The 24,012-nt window shown below is 46.5% G+C and overlaps 1 protein-coding gene across 20 annotated transcripts in view; it reads left to right on the plus strand.

Annotated features, from left to right (window-relative positions):
• Positions 1-24,012, plus strand: part of FBRSL1 (fibrosin like 1) — a 519,147-nt gene that overhangs the window by 48,943 nt on the left and 446,192 nt on the right. The window contains exon 1 of one of the 20 annotated variants that reach the window (XM_083803994.1): positions 1-22,745. This exon is cut by the window's left edge and continues 33,623 nt beyond it. The exons of the other annotated variants lie outside the window; for them this stretch is intronic. Coding sequence (XP_083660120.1) covers positions 22,650-22,745 — 96 coding nt within the window. The 5' untranslated portion in view covers positions 1-22,649. The remainder of the gene's footprint in view (positions 22,746-24,012) is intronic. 20 annotated transcript variants of the gene reach the window in all.

Below are 24,012 nucleotides of genomic sequence, written 5' to 3' on the forward strand. Positions count from 1 at the left end.
CTTGACAGCGTTGTCCAAAAGTAACCCCAAACATAAAGATTCTGTAGCCTAGCGATGCGCCTGGGGCGAGCCGGTGGTATTTATCCCATCTCCTTGGTGCAGAGCTCAAATGATGTTGTTGCTAATTCCTTCTCTAGAAAGTGTGGCTCTTCCTGCATATTTATCGGTGTTTGCAAGGGAGCAGCTCTGCACCGCCGGGGAGCTGCAGCGAGCAGACTGTCAGTTTGAGAGGCAGACAATTGAATCAAGGCACTAAAACATGCCACTCCAAAGCTGTTTAAATCATCGTAATGCGAATTATGAATTTATTACAATACATATTACCTCAGGGGACAGAGAGGGAAGGGAGATCTGAAGGGGCTGTTTGTAAACATGTAAAACAGTAAGTGTTTCCTGCGTTGCCACCGCGACGGGGATCTCGCCTGCCGAAATAAAGCGTGGTGTGCGCGCAGGGAGCTGCTCACCTGGGGCCAGGTGGCTCTCAGGGGGTCAGGTAACAGGCTGTTCAGCAAAAAACAACAGAAAAACAAAACCAAAAAAACAAACACACAGCAACAAAGCCAGAATACGCTCCGTAGATTTCAAGGTCGTTTGTTTTTGTGTTATGCCCCCTGCAATTCCTTAGCTTCAGCCATCTCCTTCTCCATTTCCATCTCTCCCGGCCTTTTCCCCCAATTTCCCAGCTCCCCTGACCCCGGTTGTTTTATGAGCTGATGGACTGTGGGTTTGCTGCTGGTTTGGGTGAGTCCTGTGAGTCTCGGGGAGCTGAAGCCCCTCGCCGTGCCTCCAGGCAAGTGCACAAGGGGCAGCTGGTGCCGAAGGACTCCGCGAATGCCCCCTTAGCTTGAGCAGCGAACCTTTCTGCTGCCTGCTGGCTCTCCTCCTGCCGAGCACAGCACGTCGTGCAGCCCGTGGAGCAGTGGGCACATAAAGCAGAGTGAGTTTTGCTAAGAGATTTCCCGATAAACATTGATAGGGCTTTCACTGGCCCCGGTTGCCTCCCTGTAAAAGGGCTTTTTGGTGCCAGGAGAGCCAGTTAGGACCACGTGCGTGGATGGCAGAGGCCAAATCGTGGCTTCTGCACTGAGCCCTGTGTCTTGCCAAAGGGGCCAGATCTCTGATCCTCACAGGACGCTGTTTATGAAGCAGAAGTGCTGTACAGCTGGGAGGCACAGCATGCCCTGTGCTTCGGACAAGCTGCTGCTGGTGCCCTTCCTAAGGGGAGAGAAGTGAAGCCCGTGCCTTTTGGGAAGCAGCACGAAGCACCCACTGTGCACCTGGGTGCTCAGCATCTCCCCAAATAATGCTTTTGCAGGTATGCAGTGGTTGGTTGTGGGTTTTCCTCAGCTTTTAGCAGCAGTGCCGGTGCTTGGTGTCCGACAGCGACAGCCTCAGCCCGGATTTCTCAGGTGCTTGGGTGGGGAGCGGGCGAGCAGCTGCCTTCTCACCTTCTGTTCTTTGCTCTGTCCGTGGGCTGTTTGCCAAAATACAGACATCCCCCAATGGTTTGCAGTCCCACTAGCCACTCCATGCAATTTATTGAACAGCAGTGGCAGGGTAATTAATTTTAGTCACCTCTGACCGGGAGAACATAGCAAGGGAACCAGCGGCTCCGTGTCCCGTTCCACCGGTGCTGAGCTGCTCAGTCCCACAAGTGAGCAGTCCTGCGTGAAATACGGGAGCAGAACAACTTCATGGCGTTCTCCTCAGCATTTTTCAGTGTGGGTGAGGCAGTTTTGCAGTTTGAGAATAAGCATCAGAGAGCTCTGGGAGGGATGGCACTGATGATTTATAAAGCGGAGAACCTCGACCTGGTGCAGGGCATGCTGGCAACGCGCTGACTGTCCTTAAAGGACTCCTGGCTGTACTGCACCACAAGACTGCAGCAATTTGGCTGCAAGCTATATTTAGCCTATTTATTCTTTGTTGGTGTGTAATGTGCAGTTCAGTAGAAAACTTGGTCTCTCCAAAAAGGAGATTTGAACTGGAGTCAAGACAGGGAAAACACCATCTGTCTAGAGAACATTTCTCCTTAAAGTGATTTGAAGGGGAAGGCTGTATGTGAAATGTATGTACATGTTGCTTGTTTGTTGCTTGGGTTTTTTGTTTAACAGTGTTCTTCCTTCCTTTAGTTCTGTTGCTGTTAAATCCTTTTGAAAACACAAACAGAAAAATTACTTTGTGGTTCAGCTTTTTAGACAAATTCTTTAGTAAGAATCTAATTTTTTTTCTACTTACAGTGAACAATTTGGGGGTGAAAATCGTCTGTGTTTTAAGCAGGAGATTATTCACATTAAATGCTGAGCAAGGATTAGCTCTGCTGTGCTTAGGAACAGCAAAGGGCAGGAACTGATGCCTGCTTGCAGCAGGGTGCGAGGTTTGCAGGCTTCGCTGGCCGCCGCCGCAGCAGCAGGCTCACCGGTGGCTCCCGGCAGTTCCTGCGTGCACGAAGCGTTTGTGCTCTGCTTTGCCAAGGAATGTGTGCCACCGCTTTGAAATTGCTTCAGGAATTACCTCTGGGAAGTGCCTGTAGCCCGAGAAGTCCTCCCCTGGGATTTCCTGCCGTTAAGAGAGGTGACGCGGCCGAAGTGCTCAGCCCCTAGCCTTCGAACTTGCTTCCCTGTTTTTGCTGGAGTGGGTCTCTTAGCTGACCTTTAGGACACAAAGCGGGGCTTTGTCGAAGGAGTTTGATCCGGAAAGGGCTGAGAGCATGATCTTCTAGGTGAAGAAAGTTGAGGGGGAAGGGCTTTTTGCTTTTTCTTTTTCTGAGGGCTCTTGGTCAATCAATTGTTGACCTAAATTAGGGAAAACCGATCAGGAAAAAAAGCCACTGAGAGAGAGAAGGTTGCATCTCTTCATGTAGTAGCTCTAGAAATAATAACAGTAAAAGTAAATGCTATCAGATCTTTAAATCCAAATCTTAATTATGGGCAGATTCTTGAGCATTATGTGGCTAATTAGGAGCCACCCCATCAGCTGAGCTCTGGCTGAGCCCCCTTCTCACCAGAGGTCCCAACCAGCCTCCGCTGCCCCGTGATCCAAAGAGATGCTCAGCGCTGGGAATTAGGCCTGGTCGTCTTTTGGATGGGTGATGTGGAATATGTTCTGATCTTGACTAATGGGGAAAAGGTAATTTTTGGTAGTTTCATTATGCTCGTACAATGTGTCTAAATACTGATACAGGTATCTTAAACTACTGCTGTAAAATGACTGTACAAATCAATTCTGGGTAGAGCATAGCCGGAACAGACTTCCACCTGTTCTTTATGAATTTCAGCTAGGCAAAAGAGTATTTATGCAGATAACATTTTCTTAGATAACATTTTCTTAGTTTCAATAATGTTATATATGAAATATTGCTTTTTATGGCTATGCAGTATCTTTTTATTCTGTTTCTTGGGTGTCTGTTCATCTGTCTCCATAATTATATTTTACTTCCTGGAATTATGCAATCCATCAATGCCAAGAAGGGCAGGGTGGTTAAGGGTTGCTCTGAGACTCATCAGACAACTGCAATGCATTTCTGCCTGCTAAAATCATATTCTTATTAAAAATGAGAATTTTCTTCTCCCTACACCTCCCCAACTTAAATCTGGTTTTATTTAAAACAAAACAAAACAAAAACTCATAAAATGGAAATCTCAATTTCTTATCATGGCTTATAACGTTAAAATTTCATTTAAAGTAGCCGTGGTGACTGTTTTTAAATGAATTATTCCTGGGCTTTGATGCAGCATGCCAAATCAAGGCGTCTGGCCTTCAAAGCATGCCACTGTGGTACTTGGTGCCTGCCTGGCTTTTCCTGCTCCGGAGCCTTTCTGTGGGAGAGAGGGGTCCCGGCACTGAGTGCAGGTTGCTGGGGAGCACACAGGGAAAAAAAAGCAAAAAAAGGAAAAAAAAGAGGTCGGTGTCTGGCAATTCGTTTTATTCTAGCAGAGGGAAGAAAGGAGGGGGCATCTTCATTTGGGATGCAATAGTGTGTTGTGTTTTCCCCCACCTGTTGTTTGGCACAGCGGGGGTTATGGGGCAAGCGGGTGTTCTCCAGCTCTCCTTGGGTCTTTGCCACGTGCAGATATCCACGGATCAGCCTGGGTGTCAGCGTGAAGTGCAAATCGATAAATGACAGGCACGGGGATAAATGGGAGAGACTGCAGGTACACCCCGGTGCCGATGTCTATTAAATCCTCATAGCCAAAGGGTTTCTCCTCTGCCTTTTTCTTCCTCAGCTGTTAAGCATAAAGGCCTTCGGCTTTGCTTTCACCTCCTTGAATTCTTCCGAGTGCACGTCGCAGTGTCTTCAGGCACTGCGAGATGTGTTGGGGAGCTGAAGGTATTAGCAGAGCTCTGGGATTTATTGGCAGGTTGACAATCTGATAGACACGCTCCCTTTCTTCTCTCTTTGCCACTCTTTGATTCTGCCCTTCTTGTTCTCCAAGGGGAGGAAGGGAGTCCCACTGTAACACTGAACATCTTCAGCATCTCCACTGTGCACTTCGTCTTGGCTTAAGGTTTTTTTTAAATGTCTGAAGTTCACCCTATCCTAAGATGTGTCTGATTTACCAGGCCTCTTGTGATTGCTCTGTGTCTTGCAGAGAAGCTGAAATGGGAACTGAGCTCATTAAAAGTAAAGTAGTTTAAAAAAGAAAAGTTTCTCCTTCATGGGAATGCTTGCAACTAATATGAAAGCAGACGATGCTGCTGCTGTGTTGGTGTGAGGGTAGGAAATGGAGTGGTGTCTCAGGGACAGGGAACATCTCTCACCAGCTTTGGTGCTTTGTTTGAGGCTGGGTAGGCTAAGGAGAGGCTGATGCTATGCATTGGGTTGGGACTTACAATCAGCTCTCCCCTCTGATGCTTCACGGGGTTATCTTGGTTATCTTAATCTCCCTGTGCATCCCTTACCAGGGTTTAGAACAAGCGTAACAGCTTTCTCTGCCGCTTGCAGCTGGCCTGCCCTTTTCATTTAAAAGCTACTTAAATCCAGGAGCACTGCATGTGTGTTTTATGTGCGTGTTCTGCTGATAGCCTCTACATGCTACCGCACAACGAGCCTTGTGGCAGAGTCAGAGCTCTTTCTGACCCTAAAACTAGGGCTCAAGCAAATCACAGACATTCATTTTCACCTGCGGAAGATGGCAGGATGTGTTGAGCATTGCTGTTACAGCTTACGCCTCCTCCAGCTGCTGCCAAGCTTGACCTGCAGCACAAAGCTGAGCATCGCCAGCCAGCGTTGCTTGTCCTGCATCCTCTGCGTGCAGCAGATAATGCCGCAAAGCTCCTTCCTCCTGCGCATTTAAAGTACACGGCCGTGCTAGAAGATTAAGTTACTTGGAACGCAAACAGCTCTCCGTATTGTAACTCGGCCTGTTTTTCACTTTGTTCCACTTAAACATTGCCAAGGCTCGCTGTGACTTTTTTTTTCCCCCCCATGAAGTTGTCTAAGAGCATGAAATTGTTCTGTGCAGGATAATACAGCAACCACGGGGCTGTTGCTGTTACCGGTACTGCGTTAGGCAGCTGCAATGCATCCTCACGTTTGGGAGCTCAGGTGAGCTGGGTGCTGTTGATTTTGGGGGCGCGGGGAGTTATTTCTGCTACTTACTACTTTTGTAGAGCTTTCCTGCCTGGTTTATGCCTCACGAAGCTGTGTCAGGTGAGGAATGAATGCATTTGGTGGAGAAATGGGACCGTTAATTCCACAAGATGTTTTTAGCAATGCTTCAAGATCTCAGTTTGATAGGAAGGACCGGTTAGAGAAGGAAGCCATCTGATCGCTTCAGATCGAGCAATTAACTACTTAACAGCTGGAAAAAAGGTTGCGAGTGATGCGATTCTTCGTAGCAGTCGTACCTAACTACTCTGTCTGCAGTTGTAAAATGCTTTGAACAGGAGATTAGTATCTTGCTCATTTTGCAGATGAGCAGACAGAAGCACAGAGGGGGAAATGCATCGGCTCGAGCAGCAGGTCAGCAGTGGAGCTGAAGGAAAGAATCCCAGTCGCCTGCGTCTGATCCCCTAGAGCCCAGGCAGTAACGATTCCCCTGGGGTTACTTCACCTGCCAGCACTGACAGGGCCAAGATTTTCAAGGCTTTTTTTTCCGGTTTTTGAGTCTTTCTTTAATGTGTGGGTGTCTGTGAATGCGATCCTCAGAGAGCACGAATGTCCAAAACTTTCCAAAAAATTCAGGCGCTCTAATTTAGCCTAGCATGCAGCACATGTAATGTTTGCAGTACCTCTTGCGTTGTTTTACAGCACGGAGCAGAGCCGGACTGCTGCTTGGCACATTTGTTTTGAGAGAACTGGTTCCCTAATCCTCGTCCCATCGCTGGACCCGGTTCAGCATGAAGATCGGCTGCTCCGTAGCGTGGGTGATGCCTTGCAGCAGGTCCCAGGGGATAGGGGAGCCATCTTGGGGTGGGATGTCCCCGTTCATTCCTTCACAGATGGCAGAGGCACCGAGTTGTGCATCCTGGGCAGAGGTCAGTGGTGCTGCTGTTGCGTGGCACTGACCCAGCACCTGCGGTGAGCCCATGCCTCAGCATGGGTTTGGGTGTTGCTGGGGGAGGCCATCCAGGTTCTGCTTCTCGCTGAAGAAGTCTTGCTCTTCCCCTGCTCTGTTGTTCCTTAGCGAGGTTTAAAATATACATTGTTGCTGGCTTTGGGATCCATATCTGCTCCCAACATATGCTATTGGCGCAATACCAACAGATGCTGTTAAGCGGTATCAAATCTTAAAGTGCAGCTATGTTCTGAAGTGCGACTCTGTGAAACGGCACCGTGGGGTTCCTTGTCTGTGTCTCGGTGATTTACACGTCAAGCTCTCTCTTAAAAAAAAAGTAAAAGATGTTAAAAACAAACAATCAACAGTCTTCTTGACAAACTAAACCTGTAATTGGATTTTGTTTTAAGGGAAATACCCTCAGGGCTGGAGCGGGGCTGGTGCGCGCTGCTCGCTCCTGCCCGTGGTCCCTCGCTGCCGCCCGGCTCCTCGGTGCTGCGGGAAGTATTTCCATTTTGCTATTTAATGGCAACTTGGTCATGCTCGATTTGCAGCTCTCTTGAAAATGCAAAATACTTTTGGGGTGAATAGAAATTGCAGAAATGTCAACAAATGATTAGCATCATCAAGAAGGGTTTTTTATTTAAAGGAAAAAAAAGTGTATGAACTGTGAGTTAATATTCTTCTTTCCCTCTTTCCATCCTTGTTCCCCTTTTGTTTGTTTGAGATTAAATGATTATAAGCAAACTTACTGCACAACTGACTCTTTGCTTATTGTTCCTCCTTCTCCGAAGTGCAGTGCCATCTGGCAAATGGACAAGTGGGGAAGATGGATGGTTAACAAAGAGCACCATTCATTTTCTCCTACCAGATTTGGACAGAAAGCGAACGTTTTTAATCAAATCTATATGTTTCTTAGGAATATTGGCTGCTGAAAATTTGCCAACAGCTGAATATTTTTTCTCCCTCTCCGCCCCTGTGCGAGAGAATTATATCCTGCCAGGCAGATTCATGGGAAGGGACAGTAGGGATACTTTTCCCCATGTTCATAATTTTCTTATATATTTCAAGAGCAGGAAGGTAAAGGGCTGTTGGTGCTGAGGAGAGGGAAAAGTGGCAATGGTTTTGCTGTAGTGCAAATAATCTCAGAATGTAACAATATAGTGCTTTTAGTGGCCTTGCAATGAATCATGCAAGACAACGGTCTGAACAAAATACACAGTTGCTTTCAATGAAGCAATCAAAACATGAGTGGAAAGTTTGCCTGCAGTGTTTTTTTCATTTTTCAGAGAAAAAATGAATAATTTATGGGTTCCCTCTACCATCCCATCTTCTCTCAGCAATTAAGCAGTCACAGGACTAAACAGGACTTGGGGGGCCGTGGGTCAGAGGGAATTCAGCCACGCCATTCGGCTGGGATTGGGAGATCTGGCTTTTCCTGGAAGGGCAAGGAAAGGGAGGCCAACAGCTGCACAGCTCAGGAAAGGGAACTGTTAAAGAGAAGGTACAAGTGTTTAGGGTTCAAGGAATATTACCTCTCATGTTTAAATATTACCGCAGGTGTTAGATGGATGTGCGGAGGGAAGCTTTTGCTTTATGTTAAGATTGGAGAAGAGGGGACTTGGCCATTTGAATATTAAATTCAGATGCCTTTTATACTACCTATAAATTAATAGGATTTCATGCACAGCATTCAAAAGCATTGTAAAGAGGATATGGGATAGGTAGAGATAAAATGGATTTTGTAGTGCTTTATAGCTGTGGAAAGAAAATGATTTTCGTTTTTATTTTTTATTTTTTTCCCTTTGAAGTCTAATAATGGAGTTAATTAGCTCTAAGCACCTGGGTTTGGAGCTTTGAAAGCGATCCTTTCATCAAGGAGTTACTGAATTTTCTGGAAAGTTACAGCCACACATACACAGCCTCGCAATGGCACACGCAGCCTGGTACAACCCATGCGTGCGGATAAATGGGCTGCAGGTTAGGTGGGCACTGCTACAGCCTCAGTTTTTATGGCAAGAGTTTAAGTAATAGTTCACTTATTTTGCGTGCTTTTCTATTTTTCTTAAATGTCATCACCCGTTTTGCTCCACCGAGTTGCTCAGTGTTGTGGATACTTGGCGGTAGCGTGCCTGAGCGTTAATCCCAGTTTTTCAAAGACGGTGCTAAAATTGCCTGGGGGTTTAGCCCGCCTGTCCTGTCTCTCTCTCATCCCTTCCCATGCAGGCAGGAGGCACGGCCCGGACCTGCTTCAGCCCGTGGTCCTGGCCAGGACAGCCCCTGCTGCTGTGGGGAGAGAAAGAAACCCAGCTGAGAGCAGGGAGGGAGCGTGTTGACACAGAAAGTTTCCAACTGCTGTATTTATATAACAGTGCAGAGCTTAAATCGCTCTTGAAGCAGGCAGATTTATGTCCCTTCCAACACTTTCTGCATACTGTTCCCCTCTTTTTTTTTTCTTCCTGCTGCTATAAATCTGGATGCTCTTGTTGATATAAATATTCTGTCTTTTAAAGAATCTTGCTAAGCTTTGTGGGACTGAATCAGGTCCCGTGGGCTTTGCGTTGCTTAAGTTTTTCCTTGATCAGTTTTTAGTTTGTTGTCTTTATGATATTTCCTTATTCCTTTATAACTAACAGAAAAGTGTCAAAAGTGTATTTCAGTCATAGGGACATCTGGAATCGGTGTTTGAGAGGGAAAGTTTGTGTTTCTCAGCTTTGAAGAGGGGTGGTAGAACAAAAGTGCTTCCGCAGAGAGCCAGAGCCGTTCCCTACCACCAGGAGAGGACTGGTGACAATGTGCGTACTCCTTTTTCTCTTCAAACGTGCTGATTCGGCCTGTGACTGGGACAAAAGCAGGAAGCCGTGGCCGAACTCGGAGTGCTTTGTTTTCGCTCTGCTCTGGATGCAAGGGTTCGCTAAAGGACTCGAGTGATGCTGCTGAATCCCGTGCTGCTGCTCTAAGAAGGCCCCAAGAGGCTCGGATCCTGGGTTCCCCGCGTTTATATTGCCACAGCGTGGTGCTGGCCAGAGCTACCTGCCAAGTGCTGCTTGTGGTGAGCCGCAGGGCTTCAGCGTGCTGAGGGGCTCAGCAGCAAGCGTGGGCTCACGAGAGCTGGAACCGGCCAGGTGTTAGTGCTGGGGGAGAGGGCTCCTGCGGTCGTGGTGGCCGTCTGAGGCCTCTCGGTGGGCTGGGAGATGACAGCGAGGCCGTGTGCGGGTGCTGGGGTGGCTGCAGGCCCTCTCCCGCCGCCTGACTGCGGTTAGTGGCAGGCTTCGTGCCATAAGCGTGGAGTAGCAGTGCTGTGAGGCGAGCTGGGGCGCGGCCTGCACGAGGGGAGGGGAGGGGAGGCCTCCCATTGTCTGCAGTGGGTTGTGGGTTAAGTCTCGGGGGAGTAATAGTATCACGGTTTTGTTGGCGTTAACAATGCTAGCGGTGCTGTCTGACGGCAGACAGTAAGCCAGTTACGGAAAAAATGATAGCCTGCTTCAGGAGGGCAGTCGCTGAGAGGTGAGAGGGATCCGCTTTGCATACCGTTTGTGGGAACTTTCAGCACACAGAGCGTTTTAATATGCAGATTCTATGCAGATGAAGGCCTTACATGCTTGCCTTAAGCAGATGACGATATAATGAAGTTTTCAGTGACCTCACGGAGCGAAGCACCTAGCCTTGGGTGAAAGTTCCCAGACAGGGACCTGCCTGCACCTTCAAGGCGCAGAGCTGGCAGCCAGGGGCTTGCTGCCTTGCTGGCAGGGATCACCGATTTGTTATTTGTTTGTTCGTGTAGGGCTTGGCACCAGAATCCTGGCTGCTGTAAGATTCCCCATTAGCGGGATGGCGTGATATTGCCATTCCTTTGACCAAGTCCCAGCCTGTTGCCAGAAGTTGAGGTGCTGCTGATAGCGAGGGATGTGTTCAGCTCTGGTTTGCCTCGCCTATTTGTGCTTGGACGTCTCTGCTCTTCTTTCAGTGCGCTATCAGAGAGGCGTTGCTCTGGAGCTGGTGGTGTGGTTTGTCACATTTGGGGAGGTTTTTCTTAGGGATGATTTTGTAGTTTTATACAAAAGCACTGTGCTTTTTCACCATTGTGGATGTGCTTGTGCTGATTAGACCTGCTGTCATCAGAAATCTCTGAGGATCGGTTGAGGAAATGCTCTGGGTTTGATGCTGAATTAATCAAGTGAACTCTCAAGCATTAGCAAACTTCCTGTAGAAGGATGGAAGCAAAGCAGTGTTTGAATATTCATGTGGTTTTAGTTTCCAGCATAGCTCCTCCTTCCCCGTATGATGGGGGAAATCTCCTCCCTCTTTGTTTGGTGAATCTACTTTTCCTTTAAAGATCTTGGGTAGCTTCATGCAGGAGTCTAAAAAGCAAGGGACATAGCGGCGAGAAGGAAGAAATAATAGAGATCTTGGTCAACCAGGGCATCTACGTGTGATAGCAGAGATTAAAAGAAAAGCCCTGCTTTTACTGCACACTGCAGCATAGTCTCTCTGGCATCTTGTTTTAATATCACTGATCAAAGCTAGCTAGTATAGGAGAGGCTGAATTTCTGATTGCTGACCTTTCCAGCGTAGGCCAGCTGGCAGGGGAAGCCTTAGACTCCCAGCGCAGGTATGCAAGTGTAGTTGAAGGAATAAAGCACAGTGGAGAGGCTTCAGGGGCTCGAAGGAGAGTCTTGTTTGCTTCATATCCTCTGACAGAATTGCATATTGATTCTTTAAAAGAAAAAGGAAAAAAAAAAAAAAGTACTTGCTGCAGTGGGTTACAGCTAACCTGTGCTTTCCTAGGTGTTAATGCAGCTTTGAAGACGAATGACTGGGGAGAATGAGCATGGCTGAGCAAAATGCTGTTCCTTGCTGGCTGTGCAGCCCTTACGTGCCTCCTTGTTCGCTGCAATTCAGCATTAGTTAGACAGCTCGTAGCAGGAGCAGAAATTCCTGCAAGTTGTCTGTGCTCTAATGGTCTATTGAACACCAGCCTTCAGAGGCACCCCTCAAGAGCAGCCTGGGTTTGGTCTATATTTGCAGCAAAACACATCGAGTCTGTGATTACATGGAGCAGACGCCTGCAGTATTTATACGGGAGCTGCCTGAACAGCCATTTCCTAGAACTCAGAAGGCAACCGATGGCAGGAAGATAAATGCAAATTCCAGTCGCCCGGGTCTTTCCATCGCGTATTCTGCCTCGGTGGGAGAAAGTCAGAAACACAGAATATTTCAGGGAGCTCAAAGCAGCAAGTGAATCTCACTAAGCTTATAAAATAGTGGTGAAGGGATAATTCTTGTTATTTGAGCAGAAGTGCTTGATGTATTCAATACTAAGTGTTCTTACGAGGCAGGATCTTGTGACTTAGAGGTACCTTAACGTTGGTCTCTGTATGAGCCATCGGCACGCAGGTGGCTGTTGCTGACTTACTGCTGTTGTGCTTGTCCAACCACAGTGTGTACTTGTGGTCCTATTTTCTTCCTTTTGTGGGTGGCAATCTGAAGAATGTAGCTGCTTTAAGAAAACAAAAAGCAAAAAAGACCATTATGCTGCAGGGTTATTTAAAACAAGGTGAGGAAGAATGAACAGAGATTAAGCCAGTGTTTTTTAAACTGGAGGAGTGCAAATCCTCGAGGAACCCAGTGGTCTCATCCTCAGAGGTAATTAGTAGGTAGCCCTATTAATTTTAATGGCAGCTCTGAGCCGTTAAAGCCTGGCTATTGCCTCTATATTTTAAATATTATTAAATACTAAATACTTAAGTACTTTATTGCTCTCATTTAAGAAAGAAGTCAGCTTGTTCATTGTGTGCCTCAGTTCAAATTGTTTTTATTTCTAGTGCCTGTTGGAAAATGGGTTCGCTCTTTTGGGAGAAAGGTTGCTATTAGGATAATTGTACTTGTGCGCTGCTCACAGCTTCAGGGAAATCCCTTCAGTCTGTACTTGCTGAGAGGCACCTGGTGATGAAGCCTTACACTGATAATTCCTGGCTTTGAGTGTTTCTCCAGAAACAAAGCTGGACCACAACACCACGTCTGAGTGACAGTTGTCGGAGGCGCCATGCAGTGCCACAAGAAGTCATTTGATGCTGGAGCAGGGATGGGTGGTCCTGCCAAGTTTTAACAAACCGGCGGGTAGATCCAATCCCTGGGTGGCAGAGGCTGGTTTGAAAAGATCCCACTCGGCATTTCCAAGTGCTCTCACGGGCTTGTGCATCTCGTGTCTGCTCTTACTGCCTTTCTTCCCCCAAGCAGGAGCTTGGGAGCTAAATCGAGCTTGAGACGTATTAAAATCCTGGAAAATAGAGTTGTTTTGAAGATCTGGTTCTGCGTGGGGCTGTGCCAGCAGTTGAAGAGGGTTACATTTGGGGGCGATGACAGTTTCCAGAGGAGAGGGAGGCACAGCTACGCACACAGCGTGGGCTGCCCACCCGTGGGTGGCTCCGCTGCTGGCACTGCGTGGCTGGGGACACGGTGTGGGGACGTGCCCTGCCTGGGGACCGCCCAGCTCTCCTGCCTTGGGAAGGGGCCAGCCGGTACCCTGGAGTTGTTCCTCCAGCTCTGAGGTGCTGGAGGCTCAGTGCCCTCCTTGTGTGCTTGCAGCAGCCCCAGACCTGACGTTTGGGACTGGAGGCGAGGAGCACGTAACCTCTGCTCGGCGCTCCGCTGCGCGCGAGGGGAGATGCGCTGGAAACCCCAAGTCGCTCTTTAGCGCTTTCTTTGCGGAGGCCCTGGCGGCCTGTCAGATCCCAAGGCTATTTGACATCCACAGGGCAACGTTAATTGCTTTTCAAGTGGAAGAGATTAGAGCATTCCCAGGGCTTTTATTTACTTTACTCCCAGGTTGCCCGGGGTGGTTGCGAGCAGAGCGATGGGGGCCTGCCCAGAAGGGTCCGGCTGCCATCCAGCCTGCGCGCAGCGGGCTCGGCTTCACCACAGGGCCCTGCGTGTCCCCACGGGTCCTGGCCTAGTGCATGGGGCCTCCTGAGTGTGCCCGGTGTGATGGGGACGAGGGATGTCTGCGCTCAAGGCAGGAGTGGCTGAGCAAAGCTGCTCATGTGCCGGTCCCTTGTACCTGCTCTGGGTGTGAAACGCGCGGCACAACTTCTTGCCCTGGTGCCGGTGCCCTTCCTTGTCTCCCTTTAACTTGCCTGTGTGAAAGTGATTCAAAACTTGCTGTTTCTTTCAATATTGAAGGGTTGGGAGAGAAGGCGATAAAAGCATGCCACGGCTGTTTAGCAGGCAGCCTTACCCGTATGGCAGCGAGGCTTTCCAGTGGGTGTACCTTGCTTTACGGGTGCCTGCTAAGGCCCGGGGAGCTGTCCCATTAAGGCCCAGCGCCATCCCATGTGCAGCTCTGGGTTTCTGTCAGCCTTTGCCTCCTTCCCATAGGAAGCAGACTCCCAGTACAACATCCAGGTGTTGTTTGTACGTGTGTGCCAGATCAGTTTGTACTAACATTACACATCCCATGCTGTTACCCTCAGAGACGAGTGTTGAAGGCAGCTAACAGGGGAACATCTTCACCGGGGATGATGACAGTGGGTTCCTTCCCCAGACACTCCCAGCGTTGAGCTGGCACCGCACTGACCGCGTTGGTCTTGGGCGAGCAGATGTCTGTGGGTCTTTGTGAGGAGCTACCTTGCCATGCTGTCGAGCGCAGTGTGGGGGACAGATGTTTGGTGAAAGCACTGAAATATTTAACTAGGATATTTTTCCCCCTGCAGCCGCGATTGTTTGTTGTGCCTATTAATCTTTTACAAGACTTGCATCTGCTCAGAGGTGGGGTTTTTTGCTGTCTTTTTTTTTTTCAGGCTTTGTATGAACTTTGTGTGCATGTGTGTGGTTTGAAAGGGTGGTATAATGAGCAAACATGATGCGTATGTGAAGAAATTGAATGCATAAAGCAGGTGAATCAATTCATCAGTCACTGAAAGTCTCTTACAATAAAAATTAAAAAATGTTATACTGTTCCTTCTCCTATGGGTCTTTACCTCTCTTTTTCAGAAATGTATTTACCCTCCAGCTTGTATAATTAAGATTTCAATTGACGTGTCCTCAAAGAGAGCTTGTCCTTTTATATGCATGGTCTTGTAAAGCGTGGATGCAGTATTGCTAGATAACGCCGAGCTCATCTGCCCTGCTGTCCCTTTCTTCCTTGTCTCCTTATTAACACATTTCTGTAGATCTGAAGATGGTGAAGCCCGTAGTGGTTACCAGAGGGGGAAAAGAAAGGATAAGAGCGCATAGGTAGTTAGCCAGTCATCTCAAATTAGCAGCTCTTCTGTTTATGAAGAATTTATTTTCAGCTAAGATGGTACTTTTCTGTAATGCTCAGTTTTTCTGCATAAGCTTCTAATCGGAGCCACTTGTGTTTTCGTTTCCTCTCATTATAACATTTACACTTTCACCATAGCTGGTGATTGAAATGCCATAAAAGTCCAGAATAACATGACAGATTGAAAAAGCAAAGAAACCACATGCATGCAAAACTTTTTTCCCCCAAGGAGTAGCCTTGTTGGACAGTATTTAAACACTGTGCTGCACTTCAGAGAGGAGGAGGAAAAAAAAAACACCACAACCTCCCTAATTAATACTTAATAAGGATTAATACTGGTCAAGTAATTAAAAAGCTCTCTGAAGCACATTTTTTCCTTTGCTGCTACTGACTTAATACCCCATAGTTATTTTTTAGTCTGTTCCAGTCCACTTTTCTTTGAATGTTGCAATTCTGACCTTAAAGTCTCATAGTGTCTTTTAATATCTCATGGATGTAATACAGTTTTTGTTTTCTGTAAACTTTGTGGTCTTATGAATTCCCCTTTTCTCTGTGTTAGCTGAACCTAAGTAAAATGGGAAATTGTCACATGGACCTATTCAACTTCTCCCTTTTCCAAATAGATAAGTCATTCACTCTGTATTTTTAGAAGGAAGAGTAACACTAGTTTGAAAATAATTTAGTGCAGCCAGAATTTTTCTAACCTCCTTGAGAATATTTCAGGGCAATCCCATGAGATGATGGTGTATAATGACAATTATGCCTTAGCAGAACAGGCCTATTGGATGAGAAGCTGAAGTTCAAATGCTTATATCCCGTCAGTGGTTAAGGTCTGGAATTAATTCATTTTTAAGAATTAAGTTTCTTCTTCGAGTATTCGTATTCTATGTGAAATACAAGCTTGTTTAGTCTGTAAAATTTGCTAGCTGTTTTCTGTTTGTGTGAACCTGCCTACTGTGAATGATCTTCCTCGTTTCACAAAAAGCGACTGCAAAGTCTCAGCAATGTCTTTCCTGAGTAAATGTTCTCAGAAAATGTTCTCACTTAATCGTAATTGAAAATTAATTGTTCAGCTGTCTGTCTTCTTTTTTCATGCCTCCTGTGTTCTGCCCAGTAACATCCTTCTTCCATATGATTCATTAGTCTTTAGATTGCTTAAAAATATCCTGGACAAGGAAGACATATTAGCAAAGTCGTAACTATATTGGTGGATGAAAATAATCCCTTCTCAAGTGTCTACGTACGTGCCAAGATCACATCATGCACACGGAATAAATGAGTGGGCTTGTGAATGAACAGGCTTTTGAAGGGCTTCTTCTATTAATCACTGGCAAAATTGGTTAGAAATCTTGCAGACTTTAATGAAAAATCCAATGGATGGTGTTCAGAATTTTTATCACCTACTCACCATCATGGTGCTTTTAAATATATATATGTATGTATATATATATATTATATGCTCCTTGCCATCCACCTGTTGCTCCTATGAGTTTTCTATCAGGGGCTCAAATCGGTTATCTCAATGAACGTACCAGCTTGATAGTCTCAAATCTCGAAGGCTATTCAATTTGAGTAAAACATAGTAAAATCTTTGGGAGAATTTATAGAATTGCTACACGAATCTCCCCAGATAACTACAAATTTACTGCGTCCTGCTTACCTGGCAGACACATCTCCCTTGTGGCAATACTGTGGGACAGCCCATGAATGCTCGCTGTGTGAAAACGAGTGAGATTTTCTAAATAGCTGGTGTTGCCTGAGAGAAGAAACCCACGGTAGGAAAAAATTGTAATTGTTCCATTGTGATTTGCCATGATTTTCTTCACATCTACAGGGGAAGGGCTTCTCTGCTAAGGGTGTTCAGCTGGTTGTACAAGGGATGAGCAAAATATGTGGGGTCTTGAGTTGAGCGCAGAGGTGCAGAAATAGCAGAACTAGCAGCTTTCTTGTCTTAAATGTTGAGCGGGGTTGCGTGTGCCGTTGATGCAGGACACCATGCAGCTTTAAATGCAACAGTTCTGTTGCGTAAAGGAAGAGATTAAGAAAAATACTGGGGACCTGAAGTGTAACCTCAGACCTATTCATACGTGTTTGGTCTCCATCTGTTGTGCAAACACTTAGCAGCGGGTGTGAGTCACCGTGCTGCAGCCAGCAGGGCTGGTTGTGCCTCAGGTGTGCGCCCGTGTTTGCAGGATTAGTCCTCAGCTGGCCGGGCTGGTCAGGGGATCTCACTTGGGCTAAATAATAGTGCGTGTCAGCCGTGCTTTTCCTTTTGGTTACCGTCAGAGATTATTATGTAGGACATCCAAAATGTCTTTCTAAATATGGTGAGATTTAGTACAAGGAGTACTAAAGGAGTACAAGGAAATTAAAATGGAAAGCATAAGCAAGGCAGGCATTTATAAATGATTGAACTAAATTATACTCACTAGAATGAGCTGCAGCTGTGACAGCGATGTTTCTTTCTTCAGGTAAATAGCATTACCCATCATTATTGGTTATGCTAAAAGGCCATAATTCCATGTTAACATGCCTTATTGCAGCCTGATAAGTCATAGTCTAATCTCCATTACCAGACTGCCCATAAATATTAGAGATATGTGGGGCAGGGAAGGTAAGGAATGAAATCTGGTTTTGATGCAGCAGTATCAACGCTGGCTGGCCCTGCCGGGACAGAGCTGAGTCATTTTAAATGAAGCAATTCCTGTAACGCGTGTGGTGACCTCTTATTTTTATTTGATTAAATATATAGCTGTATTTTCACCTATTCAGTCTTTCTTTAAAAAATAAAAAAGCAATTGTTCCAGAATGCCTTGGTGGCTTAGACACATGAGGAAATACAAACAAGTTTCAGCATTAAGGTTGTGAGCGTATTGCGGTGTTACACCACAAATGCAATACCACTGGTGTTTTCACTTCAGTAAGTTGCTGCTTTTTGTGGACAATAAAACCACAGGCTGTTGAAATTATATGGTATAATAATGGAGTCAAATCCGCATGCTCAAGTGATCCTGTGTGTTTCTGACGTTTTATTAAAGTGATGAGTAGGTAAAAAGTCATCTTTTTTTTCTTGCTGCCAGGGATTGTAAGAAAACAGGGCAACACAAACCTTTCCAGTTAACTATTCACAGAAAACGTAATTAGCATTTTGGCTCTTTCTTGCCCAAACAGTTGAGGATGTATGACGGACTCTTGGATGGCGTGGATGTAAATGACACTGAGGTCTCTTCACTTTGAGCCTCTTGACTTTTGAATTCATGGTGAATTTCAACCACCGTTTGTTGTTCATTTAGACCAAAGTTGAAATCAAGGGATTAGATCCGTTTTGTGACCCTTTCAAAAACACTGCGTGCCAAATCCTCTGAAACCATTTCAATAGAAAAGCTGAATGGATTTTTCCTCCCTGTTCCAAATGGCAGAATGCGCAAGAGCGGCGCTTTTAATATTTTGAAGTTCCAGGAGTGGCGAAGAGAAGCCTGCTCCCGTTACGTGACTCACCACAGGTGGCTGTTGTTCGAACAGCGCTGCCTGCTCCTAACCCTAACCCAGGTTGTGCCAGGTGGGCATTGCAGGGTCCTGGGCAGCCCCAGCGTGGCAGGACGAGGAGGGGGAGGCCTGGGAGAAGGGGAAGAGCAAACCTCAGATGCAGTAAGGGAATGAACTCGCAAAACACACGCGACGGTCCCCATGGGCCAGCAGTGAGCTTGGGAAGCACATCCATCCACCCCAAGCTGCCGAGAGCGGGCAGCCCTCATCTGGGGAGGGCATTCGGCAGCGACATGGTGATACATACACCGGGGCTTTTTTCTGGGGGAAAACCCAAGTGTGCGCCACGTGGTTCAGAAGACAGCCGTGGTTTTGCAGGGATGAAAGTAAAATTGATTGCTATCGCTCTGCTGTGCGTTTTTTCCTCTGATTCAGGCTGGAATTTTGCTGGTTTGCACCATTTTCTGCTACCGTTGGGTGGTTTGAAAGCTTGGTTTCCCTGCCTTGGATTTATTGAGGGAGCATGAGGGGAAAAATGAACCGAAACAATATATTTTCTTTGTTGTCTTCTTGCTGTCAGTTGAGTCTTAGTGGTACCATTAGTCACTTTAGGACACGTTACCTTACCTGAGTGAGTTTTGCTCCCCTCTGTGTGTTTGGCTGGATTTTTAAACATGTTTTTTGTAGGTTGCCACACATCCTGAGGCTGGAAAGCATGCTTTTCTAAAATTCAGTTACTTTTTGAGCTTTCAAGGCTTGCCTCCCCTCACCCCCCTTCCGTCAGGCTGCGTCCGGCAGAGCTCTCGGGGCTGGATGTGAGCCTTATCTCTGTTGACACAATTAGTCGGTTCGCAGGGTGAGCGTGACAGCGACTGCGTGCAGGTCTGGCGGAATGCAATTACCGAGCAATAACAGATCCCCAAAGAAAATTGTAGTAGTGAAAATGATGAAAAGAATCTTTATTTCTGCACTGTGGAGGTGCGCATGACAGTCCCAAAGCTTATTTCACTTGCACGAATGTTCAAAACCATTGGCCCTGTTGCATTTATCTTGGTGACATCCAGCTGTGTTCCTGACCAAGAGCATTTCTGTCCTAGACGCTCTGCAGAGCTGCTGGTGATGAAGTCTGGGGGGGAGCTGGGACCTTCATCAGCTCGCGGCAGCTGAGCAGAGCACATCCCTCTACGTGCTTTCCTACCCCTTCCTTGCAAACATGCAGCTGAAATTTTTCCTGAACCTTATATAGCTTCTTAAGAGAAACTGAACTTTGCTGTGTGTCGAAGCTGTGGAGTCCTTTGTGTGTGTGCATGCAGCTTAGGATTCCTTTTACTAACAATTGGTTTATAAAGTGTGGTTACTGGAATTGGCAAGCATGTATTGGCAGCAAGGCAGCACAATAGCAGAGCTGAATGCAAGCAGCAGGCTGCTAATGCACCCCTACAGTACGCTCGTTTGTGCATTTTTAAATTATTACATTTGGCCTCTACTTGCATTAAGTGTATCTCGGGTTCAGCTGTCAGAAACAGGAAGATCCTGATAGCAAATAACTGTCCTTCTTGGTAGCTGTATTGGTCAAAACAGAAGTGTTAAAAGTGTTTTCAGTGAGAAAACTTTCAGCTGAAGACTACAATTACGGAGAGCAAAGTAGTTCTGAAAGCTGGCTGCTGGTGAGGGGAGCGCTAACTATATCCCTAATCATAATAGTTGGGGTTTGAGCGTTTCCTATAGCGATCATACATCTGTAACTGCAGATGGAGAAATATCTGTGGAAAGCCTTGGGTAAGTCGCAGCTAATGGGGGGAGGCAGTGAAGAACTGAGGAGCAGAGGGAGGGAGTGTCACACAAATCGTTTTATTTTTACCCAGAGTGAAGTTGCAAGCCAGACTTCTTGTTGTTCCCCCATCTACCCAACAACGATACGCCAGGTCCTACCTTTCCTGAAGGTGAAACATTCAGTTTGTGTGCCGCTGCACCATTTTTGAAGGATACCTCTGTCTCTCTTGGCATGAACCCGCCAACTGTGTCTCCATGGAGTGCAAGCTCAGACCTGTCCGGAAACTTGGGCTGTCAAATTCAATTTAAAGAAAGAAGGTTTCGATTTAGCTTGGTTTCTTCAAATACGAACGCTAGGAAGGCAAGGCAATGGCATCACACCGCATTATTGCTCTGTTGTGTTTAGGGTTGTAAAGCGTACTGTAATGCTAACACAGACTGGCATCTGTTTTGTTTCAGCTTTAGTGTTTGGGAATTACCAAAAAATATTGTACATTTGAGACCGAGTCAGATAATAAGAGGGGAAGGTTAGTCAAGAAGCCCCCTCAACACAGAACTGTTTCCCCTACTAAAATGTCTCTGTAGATGACTTGGATGCTGGTAAGGAACTTGCATGTTGGTTTGGAAGAAAATTCTTTTGAACATAGACAGTAATTTCATAATTAGCCCTTAAAATTACATGGTAGTAAAAACTCGGGAAACATTAAAGATCACAAACATTAAAGCATCTGTTTTATATTTTAGCTACTCTCTTCTTGATCCCTCTTGCTGCCCTCAAAAAAGGAAATGAAAAAGATAGTGTGCTTTGAGTTAGTGTGAGGACTCTTTAGGGGAGCCAAGTAAAAATGATTAAAAGCAGCTACTGAACTAAGCATGGGCTGTGGCGATGCTCTGAAAGGCAAGTGAAATATTTTTGCACAGTCAGACGTGTGCATATAACTGGCAGATTTAATCTGTTATCTGTAATATTTACTGATTTAAAGTTTAGTCCAGATAAGATCGCTTTCAAACATCCCTTGACACAAGAGATGCTTGTACAGAGAACCCTTTATCCCTTAGCATAAGTTTTTTGAGCTCAAGACTTCCAGTGAACACGTGTTAATTGTGAATTCTGGATGACCAAAAAGAAGTCTGAAGGCTTGCTAAAAGGGATGTGAAACTGTTTCCACTGCTGTTCTCCGCTTATTTATTTATTTATTTATTTTTATTTTTGTGGTGACAGCCTGTTGTTCAGAAAGAGGCAGAAAATGACAACACTGGAATAAATTGTTGCACCAAACTGCTAAAAATGTGATCTTGATTACCCCCCACCACCTTATTTTCCTTACTTACAAGCTGATAGCTCTCTAAGGATAAATCTATATTTTTGGCATTCCTGTGGCCTGCACTGCACGTACGCAGCTAGTTTAGAAACATGCAGAAATTATTCTTCTTTTCAAACATGGGCTTTCTAAACCAGCTTACCTCCTAATTATAAGGCCTCTTAAGCTCAAACCATTCAAAGTGTGTTTAGAGTTTGTCCACAGGAGACTGCAGCTATTTACTACGTTATTCTAAAATCACACCTTTCTGTTCAAGTAGGTGGAACCACATGGCTGGATCAAGCCTTATAATTATCCTCACCTGTCAAGGATGTCTGTGTTTAAACTGAGTTGCGGCCTGAAGCTCCCTGGACTGGAGCTGTTAGGCTCTTTGATTGTCTCTTCAGAAAAGGCTTCTCATCACACGGGCGTATTTTCATTTTCAGCATCCCCATTGATAATTGACGAGACAGAAGAGTCACGGATCAGTGAAATTCAGGAAAATCAACTTAGCAGTCTTTAACTTTGTGTGGTAGGAAAGGAGGATGCGACTTGATTGCTTTTCTGTAATAATGGGGGTATTTCTAAAACAGCGATGAAAAACATTTGCATTGATGTTTAGTCTAAACAGTGTTTAAGATGATACTTGTCGTCTGCCTTATAGACTTGTTCTTAAATGTCAGCATGCTTTTTTATAAAATTAAGCGTAAGGTGATGACTAACATCACAGCTTTATGCAACAGCTTACACATTTGAATATTCCTAGGGCCTTAATTAAAAAACAAACAAAAAACAACACAACTGAAAGTGCATTAGTGAAAGACTTAGGGGATCAGCAAATGTGTTGTCTTCCAAATTGTAATTTTCTCATCATATCCACGTGGGGATTGCTTTTTTGTTTGGTTGCTTTTTTTTCCCCTCCTGAGTGTCCGCTTGAGACTTTGAAGCCCAACTCTGCCCCGGCTCTAAAGGAGAGAGAAGAGTCGCTTCCCTTCTTCATCCAGCAGCGGATACTGCTGCAGGGATGCAGGGCCATTAAGTCCCTGTGCTGGAACCCCTAATGGAGTCGGCAGGCTCTGGCACGGAAGAGAAGAATGCAAACCAGCACTTTTCCTTGAGGCTGTAATTGCGCACACATGGTGGTTATTAATGGGAGAGACACAGGTGTTGAAAGTTAGGAGTGGAAGCTGAACCCCTGGCATGCAGGTCCTGCCGGGGGTTCGCGGTGCCAGCGATGGGCATGTCCCGAGCGAGGCAGAAGGTCACCCGCTTGGTCCTGAACCTGTTTTCGTCTTGGCTGTGACACAGGCTTGTGTAACTTGCTGAATGTGTGCGTGTGGGTGCTCTGGGTTTTTCCCCTTTTGCCACAAAGCTGGGCAGCGTTGTGGAGGTGCAGCCGGGACAGCGGGAACGGGCTGCAGGGTAAGCTGAGGTGATGAGGCTGGGCTGTGCTTCACACCCTGTCAAAAGAGCAGTGCTCTTAAATCTTCAAATTGTTGGTCTTGTCATCGTGGTACCTTCTGCCCCTCGTCACCTGTATGCCCATTCTGCTTATAGTAGCACTTTAAAGCTCTGAAACATAACACTTGTGTATTTTCCAGTGCTCTTAAACTACAACAGCAGCATGCATGCGTGTGTGGCAGTTGGGTGAAACTGTGCTAGTGACATCGCCAGCCTTAATTTTTATTCTTACAGAATTACTGCGTCGCGTAATTCAGACAGCACTAAAAAAAAATAAATCAAAAAAACACATTTTGCAGCACGCTCTCCGATGCAGTGGACTCTGCCCCGCGCTATCTGTGGCGCCTGCCTGGCCGCTGGGCTGTTAACCTGTGGGTAGGGGAGGCGTTTTGTGACTGCTGGCACCGCGGAAGCCTCACAAAGCCACTAGCTCCTCTAAATCTGCTTTCACGGGAGAGAGCGTGTAACAGATGTAGCTCATCTTTTGCCGGGTGGTCTAGACTGTCACGGTGGTTTAGAAATGAAATGTATTAATAATTAATGATCGTAACGCCACCGTTATTATTAGCCTTATTTATTCGCAGCTGCTTTGATCCTCCTTTCTTCGGCCTCAGCTGCAGTGCAAGGGGCAGGGTGAGACCTGTGGTTCGGAGCCCCGTTGGGGAGGGCTGAGCAGGGCCCGGGCAAGTTCCTCGGTGCGGAACAAGCACGGCGCGTGAGCGTGATTTCTGCTGGGAAAAGGGCAGGGGAGGGAGTGGGGAAAAAAAGAAAGAACATCACGGACCGAGCGTGCCTCTTTGTTTAAACAAACTCGTAGTTTGAAAAACAAACAAAAACCCTACCTCTGGTTGAACGAGGGGGGAAGACAGTGACGGTGAAGGGAGATGGAGGATAAAAGTGTGACTTGAGCAGTGCAGCTGCGGGGATCTGGCAGCCTGCAGTGGGGCAGGTTGCTGTGCCTCCAGCCCAGGCAGCGAGGCGGAGGTTTTAGTGTAGGCAGAGCAGCTGAATGGCCCAGGTTATGGCTGGTGTCTGCCTGGGAGAGACCCTGAGCTTTGTTGTGCATCCCCTGCCTCCCAGGGGCTGCAGAGATCCCAGTTTGCCTGCATGGCAGGGGAGGTGAGTCCTTAAATCACTTGCACCCCAGTACCCCGCTATTCCCCAGTTTCAAAGGGGCCGTAAGTGGAAAAAACTCCTGCCTGAACTGCTGCTATGAGAGGGAGCTTTC

Source organism: Anser anser, assembly GCF_964211835.1.
Source record: "Anser anser genome assembly, chromosome: 18".
Classification (NCBI taxonomy): domain Eukaryota; kingdom Metazoa; phylum Chordata; class Aves; order Anseriformes; family Anatidae; genus Anser; species Anser anser.